At 37.9% G+C, this 17,639-nt stretch overlaps 1 protein-coding gene and 1 non-coding gene across 8 annotated transcripts in view; both read right to left on the minus strand.

Annotated features, from left to right (window-relative positions):
• Positions 1-17,639, minus strand: part of PLEKHM3 (pleckstrin homology domain containing M3) — a 198,045-nt gene that overhangs the window by 28,611 nt on the left and 151,795 nt on the right. For 5 of the 7 annotated variants that reach the window (XM_040476029.1, XM_040476030.1, XM_040476032.1 and 2 more), the window contains one exon: positions 4,172-4,329. The exons of 1 other annotated variant lie outside the window; for it this stretch is intronic. In XM_040476029.1, coding sequence (XP_040331963.1) covers positions 4,172-4,329 — 158 coding nt within the window. Of the gene's footprint in view, positions 1-4,171; positions 4,330-17,639 lie in introns of those variants that run through there. One more of the 7 variants, XM_040476034.1, reaches the window with a different exon arrangement.
• Positions 157-230, minus strand: TRNAQ-CUG (transfer RNA glutamine (anticodon CUG)). The gene has a single exon. It is a non-coding gene; the product is annotated as a tRNA-Gln (tRNA).

The raw sequence follows: 17,639 nt of genomic DNA on the forward strand, positions 1-17,639 counted from the left end.
GTCTCTCTCTGTCTCAAAGATAAATAAACGTTAAAAAAATTTTTTTAAAAATAAAAAATAAAAAATAAAAATAGACTTTATTTTTTAGGACAGTTTTTTTTTCACTTTTATTTATTTATTTATTTTTTTAACTTTTTTTTTTTTTTAAGTAATCTCTACCCCAATGTGGGGCTTGAACCCACAACCCTGAGATCCAGAGTCGCATGCTCTACCAACTGAGCCAGCCAGGCACCCCTAGAACAGTTCAGATTGACAGAAAAATTGAGCTGTTAGTACAGTTTCCATAATACTACCTTAACCCCCAGTTTTCTCTATTAATATCTTACATTAGTGTGGCACACTGGTTACAGTGAATGTACCAATATTCACACATTATTATCAACTAAAGTCCACAATCTAAATTAAGGCTCACTCTGTGTTCTACGGTTCTATGGGTTTTGACAAATGTAAAACGTCATATGTGTACCATTACAGAACCGTACAGCATAATTTTACTGCCCTAAAAAAACCTGTGCTTCACCTATTCATCTTGCCTTATGCATTCCCAAGCCCCTGGTAATCACTGATTTGATTTTATTTGATTTTGTACTGTCTCTACAGTTTTGCCTCTTCCAGAATGTCATACAGTTGGAATCATCCAGTATACAGCCTTTTCAGACTGGCTTCTTTGACCTAGTAATATGCATTTAAGGTTCCTCCATGTCCTTTTGTGTCTAGATACCTCATTTCCTTTATTACTGGAGAATACTCCATTGCATGGGTATACCACAGTTTATTTAACCATCCACATACTGAAGGATATCCTGGTTGTTCTCAGGTTTTGGTGATTACAAGTAGACCCGCTATAAACATCCCTGTGCAGGGTTTTGTGTGGACATCAATGATCAACTCGTGTTATTTAGAAACATATTGTTTAATCTCCAAATACGTTGGGATTTTACAGGTACCGTAAAAGTAACATTGTTACTGATTCCTAGTTTAATTTCATTATGGTCTGGGAGCGTACTGTGCATGATTTCTATTCTTGTAAATTTTTTCAGATGTGTTTTGTGGCCCAGAATGTGGTCTCTCTTGTTAAATGTTCCATGTAAGCTTCAGAAGAATGAATATTCTGTTGTTGTTGGATGAACAACATGAATTGGCAGAGATGTCAATTAGATCCAGTTGACTGATAGTGCTTTTCAGTTTAACGATATGCTTAAACTGATTTTCTGCCTGCTGGATCTGTTACTGACAGAGGGGTGTTGAAGTCTCTAAGTATAATAGTGGATATATAATTGTGGTTTGTCTGTTTCTCCTTGTAGTTCTATTAGGGGTTTTTTGCTGCATGTCTTTTGACTCTCTTCATACACATTAAGGATTGTTGTGTCTTCTTGGAAGACTGATCCCTTTATCATTATGTAATGCCCCTCTTTATCCCTGTGTGAAGGACTGGTATTATTTTTTAAAATATTCAACAAAATTCATCATGAAGGCATCTGGCTTCTTTATGAGCAGATTTAAAAACTACTAATTCAGTTTCTTTACTTGTTATAGGGCTATTCATATTTCTACTTCTTCTTGAGTCTATTTTGGTAATTTGTCTTTCTAGAAATTTGTCCATTTCATCTAAGTTGTCTAACTTGTTGGAATAAAGTCACTTGTGGTATCTCTTTATAGTTCTTTTAACTGCCTTTTCCTTTTTCACTCCTGATTTTGAGTATTTGTTTCTTTTCTCTTAATTTCTTGGTAAGTCTTGCTAAAGGATTGTCAATTTTGTTGATTCTTTCAAAAAACCAACTTTTGATTTCATTAATGTATTTTTTTTCTATCTTCCATTTCATTGATGTCTGCTCTAATCTTTACTCTTTCCTTCCTCTGCTTGCTTTCCATTTAGTTTGCTCTGTTATCTAGTGTCTTAAGGTGGAATTTTAGGTAATGGATTTGAGACCTTTCCTTTTTTTCTGACATGTTTTCCATGATATATTTATAGCTATAGGTTTCACCCTAAGTACTATGTTAGCTGCATTCCATACATTTTGACATTTTATATTTCATAGATAGATAGATAGATACAGCTTCACACCTAGCATGGAGTCCAGGGTGGGGCTTGAACTCACTACCCTGAGATCAAGATCTGAGCTGAGATCAAGTCGGATGCTTAACTGACTGGGCCACCCAGGAGCCCCTTTTCCAAAATATTTTAAAATTTCTCTTGTGATTTATTTCTTCTTTGACCCATAAGTTTTTAGTGTGTACTGTTTTTTTTTATCCAAATATTTGAGGTTTCTCATATTTTTTTGCTACTGGGGATCTTAATTCAATGTGTCAGAGAACATACTTGGTATGGTTTCAGTTTTTAAAAATTTATTAAAACTGGTTTTGTGACCCAGCATATGGTTTATAGAGTTGGAAGCATTTTTTAATTTGTTTTATTTTCTATTAAATACTTTTGATTGTGATCTAATTCACATACCATAAAATTCATTCTTTTAAAGTATACAATTCACTGATTTTTAACGTATTCACAAGACCACGTTACTGTCACCACAATCGAATTCCAGAACATTTTCGTCATCCCTAAAAGAAATCTGCACCCATTAGGACTTACTCTCTTCCTTTTCCCCCATGCCCTAGGCAACGACTAATGTACTTTCTGTTTCTCTGGATTGGCCTATTTCGGACATTTCATATACACAGAACATAAAATATACAGCTTTTCGTATCTGGCATCTTTCACTTGGCATAATGTTTTTAAGGTTCAGCCGCACTACAGCATGTTAGTACTTCATTCCTTTTTATGCTGAATAATATTCCATCGTATGGATATACCGCATTTTGTTTATCCATTCATCAGCTGGACATTTATGTTGTTTCCACTTTCTGGCTATTATGAATACTACTACGAATGTTTGTGTACAAGTTTTTGTGTGGTGTACATTTTTTTTTTTAATTTTTTTTTTCAACGTTTATTTATTTTTGGAACAGAGAGAGACAAAGCATGAACGGGGGAGGGGCAGAGAGAGAGGGAGACACAGAATCAGAAACAGGCTCCAGTCTCCGAGCCATCAGCCCAGAGCCTGACGCGGGGCTCGAACTCACGGACCGCGAGATCGTGACCTGGCTGAAGTTGGACGCTTAACCGACTGCGCCACCCAGGTGCCCCTGTGTGGTATACATTTTTAAGAAGCATATAATCTCTAGGCCATGAGCTAAGTACCTGTACTCAGGAAACGAGGCTGGAGCATGTATATGTGTGCGTATGTGTTTATCTTTCTATGTGTGGGGCCAACTCAAGTTCCTGTATATTTACAAAGAGTCTTTGGGCTTAAGAAGAGGCCAGAAGGGCTGAGTCCACTCTTAATATCTTAGCTCCAGCCTACATGCTTCGACTCCCCCTGGCTACAATGCCGCCCTTCTGTTCGGAACCACAGTGTAAGTGAGCCCTGCTGGGTGGGAAATGAGGCATGATTTCATGGCCAAAGAAGCCAGCGCACAGATACAGAAACAGTATATATTTCTATGATGCTTTTGGGATGAAAGGAAAAGTGATACGTATCGTTTTGTGATTCAAGAAAAGCAACAGTAAAAACCCTGGTCTCAAGTTAGTGGGGGGAAAAAATCATCCATCAACCAACGAATGTGATGATGCCCAAATATTACTTTGGTTAGAAAAATAATCCCACGTAAACTCCCACTTTTCCCTCCTTTGGATCCTAAAACTTTCATCGCCACACTGCAGCGCATCTGCGGAGAAAAGCATGTGGCGGGCCAGACAGCTGTTCCCCAGTGTCTTGTAGTGTTATTCCTGGCAGTTGGGCCGGTTTGGGCCTTGCTCTGAGACTGCAATTTCCCATTGCCTATCACTTGGCCCTGAAATGTTGTGAGGATTCATCCTCCCTAATCTTCATTCTAAAAACGAATCTGAACCCTCTTTGTTACCTAAGAAGGGAGAAATAGGTGATGTTTCTTTGCAACTCTGTTATCTCATTCTGGATAAAGACAGTGCAGTGAGTTGGGAATAAATATAGGAAACCAAAAGGTCAAAAAATATTCTCCAAGAATAAGAGGAATCTGATACAAGGTAAGAGACAGATACACGGTACTTGACTAAAAGTCGGCCTGATCAGGCCAAACAGAACGACATGTGACATATTCAGGTATACTTTTGTTAAGACAAGAGATTCTGTACCTGCTTGTTGAAATATCCTCAAAAGGGTAGAGGATCTCTCCATTGTTACAGATTTCACAGATGAACCCCTTCTGGCTACAAAGACTGCAGCTGTACACGTGTGAGGCGGCAAATTTAATGACCTTGCCCAAGAATGGAGCCAGCTTCCCCTCTATCACCTGCAGAAAGAGAAATGGGACAGGGAAGCAAATTCATTGAGAACAGAAGTCTTGCAGACGCAGGAGGACTGGAATTCCTTTCCTTTACACAACAGGAAAACCTCTAATTATAATTTCTCAGCAACGCTGAGAAAGAAAAGACGTAGTATTTTCACTCCAAAAGAGCTCTCTGGTTTAAACCACTGGAGGTTGGAAAATGAAGATGTTGAAACTTCTTTTGTATTCCTCTTTCTTTGTAGTGTGATACAGGCAGTTGAGGACCAACAAATGGGGAACTCTACTTTCGTAGACCAGCATACCGTTATGGTGTGGCCTAAGTATGGTGTGTTTCCCAAAATAGGACACATACAAGGTAAATATTAATGTCGAATGTTGTGCTGTAAATTCAGTAATCCCTTTCCTCTGATGAGTTAATAGGATAGCTTTTTCACCGTCTCCCCAACAACATGTGACAAATGTGGAAAAATAGGTTTCTTTTGCTGCTGATAAGTATGTTAATATAAAGAGGTTGCAACTTGACCGTCTGAGGGCCACATTCAGCCTGAGGATTTTTTTTTTTTTAATCTCTCAGTGTTTTAAAAAGTGAGCCAATTTAATAATTGGGAGATTTCATATAAATACCCATATTTTTGGCTTCTTTTGAAAAATCATTAGATATAGCAAAACTAGACCTGAATTCCAACATGATGATGATTCTACTGAGGCACGTGCTCTGCAGCGGACAGTTGTCCCCGCCAGGCCCTACTGTCTTGTATCTGCCTACCTCCCACTGTTACCTCACCGGTTAGCCTGCAAACATCCATGAGTCTGGAGCCAATGTTAGTCAGATCTCGTTGAACTAATACTGCATGAGCTTCAAAGACTTCAGCAGTTCAATACTAACAAGAAAAACATCTGCCTTTACTTCTCTCTCATTAATGCACCTGCATATACATGCTGATTTTGATATAAGAAAAGAATGAACATTAAAGTTAGTTTGGAAGTAGCTGGAAATAACTGGTAGTAGCTGGATCCTTTCAAATAAATACAGAGTTAAAATGACAATTTTACATAAAAATAACATCTGAGGGAAATGTAGTAAGTCATACCTAAAGAGAAATTACAATGTCAAGGTGAATAAATAGCAGTAACTGATAAAAATAAAAGACTGCAAGGAATCTAATAAAGCATTTTGCAAAAAATGAAGCTCTACCTAATACTGGAGATAAAAAACTCAAAGTGGTTTTTAAACATCATGGAAAAATCTCATGTTTTAAAAATGAATATGACAGTAGTTAACTCTAAGGAAGGGAACAAGTTGGAAAAGCAAGTCTTTCATTTTGTATATATGTAGTTCTTTTTATAAGAAACAATGTATACTATTTTTGTATTACGATGCAGAAAGTGAACAGAAAAATAAAGTTCACTGCTTTATAAGAGTGCATTTTTTTCTTAATAAAGGGGGTAGAAATTATGCTGGCTGTTTTTTGAGTTAAGAAGGTACATTTCCACCATTCTTTAACTTACTCTCCTCTCCATTTCCTTTAGAAGCCATAGATAGACCTCCTTTTATTTGTTTTCTCAAGGACCATTAACTTCGATAAACCCCAGTAACAGGTACTCCTAATACCAACACACGATACACACTTTGTAAGAAACAACAACTACCAAATCTTATATCAAACACTTTCCAATGTGTCATAGGGTTAGCTCTAAATTGTGGTAACAATAGTGCAGCTGAGTTTGGTTTTACTTATGTTACTCTTTCCTAAACAAATTAAGGTTAGTGACACATTCAGAGAGATGTTCTAACAAGATATAGTCCATTTAGGGGGGAAACAGCAGTATATAGAAGAGCCTGGAAACCAGGTGAGTAAAGGTTGTTTGAAGGGACAGACGGTGAGAAGGGAAGATATGGAGGAAGACGTGAAAGGAGGATCTAAAGGAGAAGACTGGGCATCTCGTGCATAAAGCTTTTTTTTTTTTTCTTTTAGAAAACTTCCTTGAGACAAAGGGTATGAACATTTTGCATTTTGAAGGCTTCTGAAATACTTCAACAAACTTATACTGTCAGAAACGTATATTTATTCCTACATGCGGACCTTAATAAACTTTAAAAATTAATTTGAGGATCGGTATCTTTATAATATTTATTCTCCCTATCAAAGAACCTTGTCTATATCTCTATTTTATTAAATCTTCATTTGTTATTGCCTAATAAAATTTTCTGGGTTTTTTCCCCCCCAGTTTAAGCTACTCAGACTACTATTTAGATTATTTCAAGGTTAAACTTTTGTATAATACGCTTTCTTATTAGCTACTGCTTATATATTAGAATATACTGACATTGGGGATATCTCACATATAACTAAATTACTGAATTTTCATGAATGCAAATCTTTTTTAGGTAATTTCTTGGGGTTTTCTGAAAGTGATAACTTGGCCCCTTCCTTTCTAATATTGTATCTCTTGTGTTTCATGCCTTACTGTATCATCCAGTGATCCTAAAATAATTTTAAGTAATAATGGTGTTAGTGGATATTCTTGGTATTTCAATGAGAATCAAACTGGAAATTATAGAATCTAGAGTGAGTGGCTCATTTTCTCCATCAAACACATATATTGTCATTCACCATATTTATTCACTCCCTCTTTTTTTAAATAACAGCTTTATTGAGATGTAACTCACATGCCATGTAATTCACCTATTTAAAGTCTACAATTAAGTGTTTTTTAGTATAGTTACAGATGTGCACCATCAACACAGTCAATTGTAGAACATTTTCATCAAGTCTTCCAAAAAAACCTGTACCCGTTAGAAGTTACTCCCATTTGCCCCCTAACCTATCCCTCCTCCTCCAAGCTCTAGGCAACCAATAATCTACTTTTTCTTCTATAGATTTACCTATGTTGGCCATTTCATATCAATAGAATCATACAATATATGGCCTTTTGTGGCTGGCTTCTTTCATTCAGTGTTTTCAAGATTCATGTTGATTCTTTTTTGAATATCTCTGGTGTAAGTCCCTTTTTCCTGTCTTCCCCAGCCTATTATGACTCTTCTCTAGACTGATGAAATAATCTTCTAGTTTTATTTCTGGATGCCAGCCTTTTCCCTTTGGTCCATCCAGTGTATATACTAATCAGTTTTGGACATTGCTTTTATCAAGTATCATCTCTTCTTTCAAATCTTGGTGAGTTCTTATTTTATCATTAAGAAAATCTCTTCACTCATTCATTTCATAAAATGATATTGAGTTACTGTGTCCCAGGCACTCAATACAAGAATGAACTGGACGGGATTGGAGCTTACATTTTTGCTTGGTGTGCAAGTGTCTCCATAAGCTGATTCCATCCATACTATTTATCTAAGCTCAGTTTCCATTTTTCACTGTATATCTTCTGTTGTGAGAAAACTTTTCCCTGTGTAGAATGTGCTTAGATTTGCTCTTGGGCCCTCACCCTTGTCATTTTCTCTATCTTAAGTTTCACTTCTTAACACTTACTTAAATTTCACCTAGGCTTCATAGCTCAGATCTAGTCAGCTTGATGTGGAAAGCCATCTTTGGCTACTTCAGCTGTTATGAATGTCTTGTGCTTTGTATAATTTACTTTTACATCATATAATTTAATACAGAACTTGATGCTGTTTTGTACTCTTTACTATTGTTTAACATGTGATTGTTTTGCTTATCCAACTAGATCGAACATATAAAAATGGTGATACTACCTATAAAATGGTGATTTTATATGGAGAAATCTGAGAATGTCAATTGCTTGAAGGCAAAGACTGAGTCTCATACTTGTCTTAAATGTCCCCTCTCTGCCAGGGACGTAAGCTCTTGTTGACTGACCAGGGAGGTGTTCCTGTTTTCCCTCCTTGGCAGCAGCAGCAGTCACATTTCAGGGCTGTCTTTGTGTCACAAACATTTTCAGTCATTCTGCTGTGTGATTTAGGGAGAAGCACAAAGAGTGCGTGGACCCAGTGGTTGCTCAGCTGTTCAGGAACTTTTTTTGCTTCTTTACACTTGATTAATTACTCTTCCTATGTGTTAGCTTAGGTTCATGGCCACGTTCCAAAGAGCTGAAGATGCTGAAAGTTTCTCCTCCAGGACAGTGAGGTAATAGTCTATACATTTATTTTTGAATTTTTTAATATTACAGAAAGGAAAACTTCATACTTACAGTTTGCCAGAGGTACAGATATATGTAGGAGGTTTAAGTCTTGTCTTTGAATACAACTACTAGCAACACTGGGAACAGAATCTAGCTATTAGGGCTTCTGGTCTAGAGGTCTTATTACTATAAAGAAGTAGATTCCAGGTGTGAAATCTCCTAGGGTTCTTTTTAAAAACCAGATCTATCTTTGTTTTGAACAACTGCGTAAAAAGAAACCAAATGTCCTGTCTCTACCATCTCCTCCTGCCCCCAAGAGTCTTGCAACTTTCATTCCCAATTCCTAGCCATCTTGGTGGGGGCTTAAGGCTAGGGACATATTCCATAAACACCATGAAGATAGTGGTGCCAAAGAAGACCAAAGCCCAAGCAGCCACTATCTTCAGGTTCCAACTGAGAACAAAGTAGAAAAGAGCTGTCAGGATACCAATGGACCTGGAAAATGACTATGGGCAGGAAAAAGTCAAATGTCCAACAAGCCAATAGGTGGCCAACAAGTGCACAACCTGAGAGAAGTCTTCTGTGTCAACCCTAAGTTGGAGTACCTCCCTAGGCAGTATTACTGCCCAGAGTAACAACAGTCTTCGATAGGGTCCAGCATGAGGAAAAGTTCCACTAACTGCGTTATTTAGATTAGAGTCGATCCAGGAGATTCTGATATCACTGAGAGCAAGCCAGGACCAACCAGGACAAAGTAAATCACAAAAGTGCATCCTTAATAAAACTGGTCAAAGCTTGTTTTTAAAAAATCTATCATTTTTGCTTCTTGTCGACTTGACTATTTTTCTGGCATGTGGGAGTTGATTGATCAGACTCCCAGAGAGATTGACATTACAGTTTTCCATATTCCCTCAGAACTTAGTTGTTTCTGGGTAAGGGGAAGCAGCAAGGCAGAGCACAAATTCTACTTCATCTGCCTTCCAGCCATGAGACCAAATTTGGCAAGTTACTTAACCTCTTTGAGCCTTAGTTCCTCAACTTAAAAATCAGGATAATGTCTACCTTGCAGGGTTGAAGGAAGGATCAGATTTAATATAATGAAAGTACTGGGCATAATGTCTAGCTTAGAGCAAGTAATCAATAAATAATAGCTTATTATTAGCTTATCTTAATCGAAACAGAAACTTTATATGATTTAGATTTATTCTTTATTTCAAACACTTGTGATTTATAGCAAGGGGGAGAAAAAAAGGTCTTTCTTTTAATGTTTATTTATTTTTAAGAGAGAGAGAGAGGGGGAGAGAGAGCATGAGAGGGGGGACGGGTAGAGAGAGGGGGGACAGAGGATCCCATCCTCACTGACAGCAGTGAGCCTGATGTGGGGCTTGAACTCATGAACCGTGAGATCATGACCTGAGCTAAAGTAGAACGCTCAACCGACTAAGCCACCAGGCACCCCAAAAAGGTTTTTTTTTTACATGTCATTTTTACTTATTTTATTTACTTTTAATGTTTACTTATTTGTGGGAGAGAGAGACAGAGAGAGAGAGAGAGAGAGCACAAGCAGGGTAGGGGAAGAGAGAGACAATCACAGAACCCAAAGCAGGCTCCAGGCTCTGAGCTGTCAGCACAGAGCCCAACGCGGGGCTCAAACTCATGAGCTGCAAGATCATGACCTGAGCCAAAGTCAGCCACTCAACCAACTGAACCACCCAGGTGCCCCTACATGTCATTTTTAAAAGGCATCAGACTGTCTTTCTGTTTGGATAGGATCAGTTGAAATTAATGTAAAGTGTATAGATCCATTCCGTTCAACACTGCTGTTAATGAGAGAACAGAGCTCATACGACAGACAGGCAGCCCGAATGCTGGGGAAAGACATGTGACACACCTCAAGCTTGGTTTGAATCACTCATACAATACTTTAGCAACACTTGGAAATTGTCTTTCTTAATCTTTTCATTCTTGTAATTAAATTGGTCACAAGTTAATAGAACTTCATCACAATCCATCAAAAGTCACAAGGCCATTCCATGTTTAGCATAACAAGGCTATTGGTTTTAGTTAACCAGGTGGTCATTTAGATAAGTCACGAGTGAAGGTGAAATAGATCTCTGACATGAGGTTTGGTTATCCCTCCACTTATCGTCCCCAAAGTGCCAGCCTATGTGGATAAAATTATGACAAAGTAATTAGCAGAAAACATATGTAGCTCTTCCCCCCTTTCCCACCCCCCCACACTCAACCTCCTTCACCTTGTCCATGCCAGACTGCCCTATCTCCTTGAGAAAAGGCAGATGTCCAAAATAGTGAAAAGGAGTTTGCTTCTGTTTTCCATTAAACTTAATTTCTTGTACTAAGGAACGCACTAGTCTGATCTACCTAGTTGGAGACTGTGCATATGTGATTATTTCAGAATTTTTTAAGGGTCAGGTAGTCAAAGAATACACACTTTCATTTGTAATTTAAAACTATGCGTCCTCTCATCACATGGGAGGATAAGGGCAAAATCAACACCAAGCTGGTATCTTCTTCCCCGTTTTGCTATATATATATATATATATATATATATATATATATATATATTTACTTTTGCAATCTTTCTACAAATTCTTTTCACTCATCATTTTAGGTAGTTCTAAAACTCCAGGAGCCGCCAAATAGCACTTTTCATGATCCAGCTGGCTGACAAATATACCAAATCTGCTCATCCGTCTTGTGTGACTGCAGCCCACGAAAGCTGCCTGGTTGAACTTCCAGTTCAGGGATACACACGTTTCCCCCCCTTTCTATTCTGGTCAAGATGGTCAGCATTGGAATTTGAGGCCTATGGCTTTCTTGCAGACTAAGACAACAGTCTTTATTTGATTTACTTTCTTGCAGACCAATCAAAAATTACAATTAAGTTAAAAAATAACCTAGTGCTGCCTTCTCCAAACCACAGTTTCAGAAACAGCTGCTTATTACTCATGTGTGGCACCAGGAAATTGCAGTGTCATGTTCAAGGTCTGTGGCCAATAGAGATCTGTGGGATTGGGAAAAGGGCACAAATGATTCTTTTGTGTCCGTTGCCTTCACTCCCTTGGCACCACCACAACATTCAAGATCTACGGGGGGAGAGGGACAGACCACTAGTGACTTGGACAAGAAAAAAGAAAAAACTCTTTCTCATTGAATCTCTTCATGCACTGGCTAATTCCTACCCCCTGATTTGTCCAGTTACCTTGCATCTCAATACAGGCATTCCTCAGCCATTGTGTAACATCTAGACTCGGGACAACTGTTGGGAATACTGTGATGAAGAGGCCTGTTGCACTTGACAAACGGCCCCTCCTTAAAAGTCTAACCCAAAGACCCCATTCATGGTTAACAAAGCCACCTGCCACTCACCAGTGGTAACAAGCTCGCTTGATGAGATGAAAGAATCAAAACTGTCACACGTTGTAAAATGATTTCAAATATAATTTAGTTGGCATTTGCTTGGCCAGAGGACCATGAGAGAGGTTGCGCTCACTATATTTTCTCTGAGTGCCATTTGTCGGCGTTAACAGGTGGGTATGCTGAAGTCCAGTGATCTCAGCCAGGTGAGTTTGTGAAGAGCTAGGAAAAAGCAGTCTGTAGATTCTTCCCGGGCTGGAAAACCCTTAGCACACAGAATATCCCTAATTTTCATTCAATTCTAAATTTTACTATTCTTAATTGTAAGTCTTTAAAAATAAAAAATAAAAAGCATGCCACCATATTATTTTTCTTAAAAATAGAAAATAACTAAGGGAGCCCGGCTGGCTCAGTCGGCAGAGCACGTGACTCTTGATCTCAGGGTGGTGAGTTCACCCACATAGGGCTCAGAACTTAAAAAGGAGGGGGGATAACTAGTAAAGGGGATTTTCATATTTCAAAAAGTTTGTTGAAAGGCCATTTCCCCATTGCTAACCTTTGAGCCCCTTATTATGGCTCAGTCCTGGGTTGTTTGTATATAAACAGAAAACTTCTCTAATTAGCTGCTCCTCACCCCTCTCACAGGACTGAAACTTTGGTTAATGAAGCACTTCCCTGAGGGTGGATTATGAAGTCACCAATTAGCTCTTATCTGAGCCTCTCCCAAAGGTGACAATTTCTACTTAGACTTTGTAAACTATGTGATAATTTAATCTGGGTTGATGTAATTGGGTAGATTTGTGAGTGGTCATCATCATTTCTATCAGATCACATTTTGCTTCCTGCTGGAAACAGCCTCAGGGAATAAAAGAAAAAAATTTTTCAATTTAAATTGTCTTCAATGGGTGAATAACAGAGATGAACCCAAGAACACAAATTTCTTATTCAGAAAAATATCTCGGGTGGGGCCTACTTCAGACAGGTTTTCTGCACTAGGCAAAGTGCCTCCAGGGGTGTGGCCTCATCAGGCCACAACCTCAAGGAACTCCAGTGGAAACATTTACAAAGGGTGAGTACAATTATGGGGTCCACATGTTGTGAGCCCCCCAAACAGACCATACAGTCTGATAGAGGTACACATGTAATTATGAGGAAAATAATTAAAATAGTTTAAATGGAAAGAATTCCAGAAAATTCTCATGGTATGGTCAGCAGAATTTTACTTCTCTGTTGAGTTTATTAGTTATATGTCTGAAATTAATTATATTTAGGTCTCTATTGTTCATTTTGGCTCTAGTTAAGATAATACTGACTCACTGAGTAGTAAATAAGGAAAGGCCCTAAGTGATCTTTTAAACTCAGCTTCCTTAATAGATGAGAAAACTGAGGTCTAGAGGTGATGTGTGCTGCCCAAGATCACTTGGCCAGCTGGTGACAGACCCAGACTCCCCCTCTTACGCACATTTCACTACTCTAGGAAGGAGCCTTTCTAAGGATATCTTAGGTCAGAGTGCAGCCTCTGGGTTTGGCTCAGCCTGAGAATTCTGAGGTCTCTGGATGCCTACTGACCTGCCATGTAGAAATGGATTTCTAAACTGATTTGGTTCCTGCAAGGAAACAAGACGCACAGCCTGCATTGGTCCAGGCTGATCGCCATGATTTCCATCTGAACTGGACCTGCTGTGCCTTACAGATTTTTTTTGTCCAACACATTTACTCCTTGTGTGCAAATTCTCTTAAATGGTCACATCTTGTGTTGTTTTCTGAATATGGAACATGATTTTAAATATTATATTATTATCAGTTGAACTGGGAAATTCATCAGTTAAAATAACCACCAAATTCTGTGACAAAAATGGACTTACCATCAACTTAAACCCTAGCCTATTTACCAAAACTAGAGATGTAACTTCTTAAAAGGAGTGGCAACTACAGCTGGGAAAAGCAAAGCAAAACAGAACAACTCCCTCTACGCATGTGATGTGGGAGGAATTAAAGAAGTATGGCTTTTCAGAGAGGGCTTGAGTAGAGACCACTATAAAACATCTTAACAGGAAACAACAAAAGACTCCACATTTGAAGAGATACGGAAATACAGGAGAAATCAAGGCAATATTAGCTGATCATGTAAGGACAGGAGACACATAACAGGCAGAAAGTGAAGAAGGGAAGGAGAAGTAGGGAAAGGATGGAAACAAAAAAGAAAAAAAAGTTAAGAAAATAGAAAAGGTCAATTCAAATGCTCACAAAGAGAAACAAAGGACAGGGCTGACCAACAGCAGATAAAGGAGTGACACTTCTTGGCTTCTATCCCCAGTTATGTCCCCGGTAAGCTGTGCAACCTTTTTTATAAGTCACTTCACTTCTCCGTGCCTCAGTTTCCTTATCTACAGAATAAAGGGATTGTACTAAGTCGTTCAAAACTACAGGATCAATAAGGATCCCTCTCAGTTTGAAGATTCTATGATTTTGTGATTAACCAACAGGGAAGACATCAAAAGAAGCTTGTTGAATACCCCCAGGAATGTAGAAAGGGAATATCTGGGGAGATAGATAAAAGGTGAGTTTAACCAGACTAATTAGAAGATACCCAAGGAAATTTTCAAAAGAAGTGAAATAATGTCACCAGCTTTTTATTCCTCTGCTTGCTGAGTGCCATTCAAAGAGGGAGTTAATGCTTTTTAGGAATCATCCCTCACAGGTGTGCAACCAGATATCGGTTTTCCTGAAGACGTCTGCAAATCCCTTCCTGTCGTCAATGCATTTAATTAGTTAAAAGTTTAGATAGCACTTAGGGATGGAAAGCACAATATAAGTGCTCAACATTATTATTACTTAACAGCTTTTATGAGACCAGCAGTGCCTAAGATTAAATGAAAAACCAAAATGGGTTTCTGGCTAGAAGGTTCTGATCTAATAAATTGTTGGGTTACTGATGTGAGGAAAAACAAACCCTGCACATAAACTGGAATAGGTGCTCTTTATTAGCTTGCATGCCATTGTCTTAAGACAACTGGTAATTTTAATTCCTCGCCTCAAGGCGTCAACAAGTAGTAAACCACCACTCACCGCACAGTACTGATTATGATTTCATACATCCTGTTTTTCAAGAATATTATCTACTGTGTTTGTGGTGTCTGTATGCTGGGCATCTATAAACGCACGATATGGGTTCAAATGTGTATGGGAACTTACTATACAGTAAAAGTGGGTAAAGATAAATTATTTAATAAATGATGCTGTGGCAACTGGTGAGACATTGTGGAAAAAATAAAACAATCTCTCATTTCATAAGAAAATGTAATTGCAGATAAATTGAAGATTTAACTATAAAAAGAAAACCATAGAAGTATTTTAAAACTACAAAAAAATATTAGAGAAAAATGTTAGCAAAATATTTACATGGGGCAAATATTTTATAATCTTAGAAGCCATAAGAGAGTGATAAATGTGAACATGCAAAATTAAAATATTAGTAAAATACAAAATACCACTTACAAAATGACATGACAAAAACAAACTGGGAAAAAACAGCTCCCATTTATATCAAAAAGTGCCAATTTCCTTAATAAAGAAAGAGCTCTTTCAAATTAATAACAAAAAGACCAACAACGTAATTTAAATAGAGGTTCATGAAATAAATAGACAATGAACACAAACTACAAATGGCAAACAACATAAAAAAGATGCTCAATCTTAATTACAATGGAAAAACATACAAATTAAAATAACAGTGTGAAGCTACTTTTTATTGCTCAGATTGGCTAGGATTAAAAATGTTATTAAGCGGCGCCTGGTTGGCTCAGTCAGTTAGGCGGCTGACTCTTCATTTGGGCTCAAGTCATGATCTCACCATTCAGGAGTTCGAACCTCACATTGGGCTCTGTGCTCACAGTGCGAGCCTGCTTTGGATCCTCTGTCTCCCTCTCTCTGCCCCTCCTCCACTTGCACATGTATGCTCTCTCTCTCTCTCAAAAATAAATAAATGTTGAAAAAATTAATGTTTAATTAATTTAACGTGGGTGTAGGAAAACAGGCACTCTCAAGATACTGAATGGAAGTATAAACTGGTTCCACCTTTTCAGAAGGCAAGTGGCAATACTTGTGAAATTACAAAGCACACACACCTTTGACCCAGCTGTCCCACATTAACTCATTTACACTACATAGTCACACAAGTGCTCAGAGAAATAAACGAGGGTGTTTGCTGCAGTATTGGTTCTAATAGAGAATGCACTGGTTAAAAATTAAGATAACTAGACTATGCATATAGCTGATAAAAGAATGAGGTAAACCTTTGTGTGTACTAAATGTGCACGTATGTCCAGATGTCCACAGAACACTATTAAGTGAAAAAGGCAAGATGCAGAAAGGTAGTATTGCTTGATCCCATTTGCAAAAAAAAGTTAACATTTGTAAATGAGTAGAAATATCTAGAAGGAGACAGACTGGCTATAGTTAACAAAAGCTATCTCTGCAGAATGGTATGTCAGGGGAGAGAAGGGCAGACTTTAAAAATAGAATTCTGTAATGAAATATCAGAAAAAGAAATTAAGGAAACAATTCCATTTACAATTGCATCAAAATGAATAAAATACCTAGGAATAAATTTAACCAAGGAGGTGAAAGACCTGCACACTGAATACTATAAGACACTGATGAACGGAACTGAAGATGAAACACATAAATGGAAAGATTTTTGTGCTTATGGATTGGAAGAAATTAGTATTTTTTTTAATTATTTTTTTAATGTTGATTTTTGAGAGAGAGACAAGAGTGTGAGCAGGGGAGGGGCAGAGAGAGAGAGAGAGAGAGAGAGATCGAGAGAGAGACAGAATCTGAAATAAGCTCCAGACTCTGAGCTGTCAGCACAGAACCCAACCAACCCGGGCTCAAACTCGGGAACAGCAAGATCATGATCTGAGCTTAACCGACTGAGCCACCCAGGTGCCCCAGTATTTTCTTTTAAAGTTTACTTATTTATTTTTGAGAGAGAGAGAGAGAGAATATCCCAAGCAGGTTCCGTCTTGTCAGCACAGAGCTGGAGGCAGGGCTTGAACTCATAGTGAGTCAGACGGTTAACCAACTGAGCCACCCAGGGTCCCCTGGAAGAATTAGTATTGTTAAAATGCCCATACTATCCAAAGAAATCTACAGATTCAGTGGAATCCATAGCAAAATTCCAATGGCAGTTTTCATAGAAATAGAACAAACAATCCTAAAATTTGTAGGGAACCACAAAAGACACCAAATTGCCAAAGCAATCTTGAGAATGAAGAACAAAGCTGGAGGCATCATGCTCCCCGATTTCAAACTATGTTACAAAGCTACAGTATCAAAACAGTATGGTATTGGCATAAGAAGAGACCCATAGCTCATTGGCACAGAATAGAATCCAGAAATAAACCACATGTATATAGTCAATTAATGACAAAGGAGCCAAGAACATATGATGGGGAAAGGACATTTTCTTTGATAAATGGTGCTGGGAAAACTGGACAGGCACATGCAAAAGAACAAAATTGGACCACTATCTTATACATACGCAAAAAATTAACTCAAAATGGATTAAATATTTGAATGTAAGACCTGAAGCCATAAAATTCCTAGAAGAAAACTTAGGTGGTAAGCCATCTGACATCATTCTTGGCAAGGATTTTTGTTTGGATTTGATAACAAAAACAATGGCTACAAAAGCAAAAATAAACAAATAGGACTACATCAGACTAAAAAGCTTCACAGAAAAGGAAATCATTGACAAAATGAAATGGCAACCTAGTGTAAACCATATATTTTCCTTTTCCTTTTTCCTTTTTCCTATCTCCTTTCCTTTCCTC

This window comes from Herpailurus yagouaroundi, unplaced genomic scaffold, assembly GCF_014898765.1.
Source record: "Herpailurus yagouaroundi ecotype Mexico unplaced genomic scaffold, PumYag 140, whole genome shotgun sequence".
Taxonomy (NCBI): Eukaryota; Metazoa; Chordata; class Mammalia; order Carnivora; family Felidae; genus Herpailurus; species Herpailurus yagouaroundi.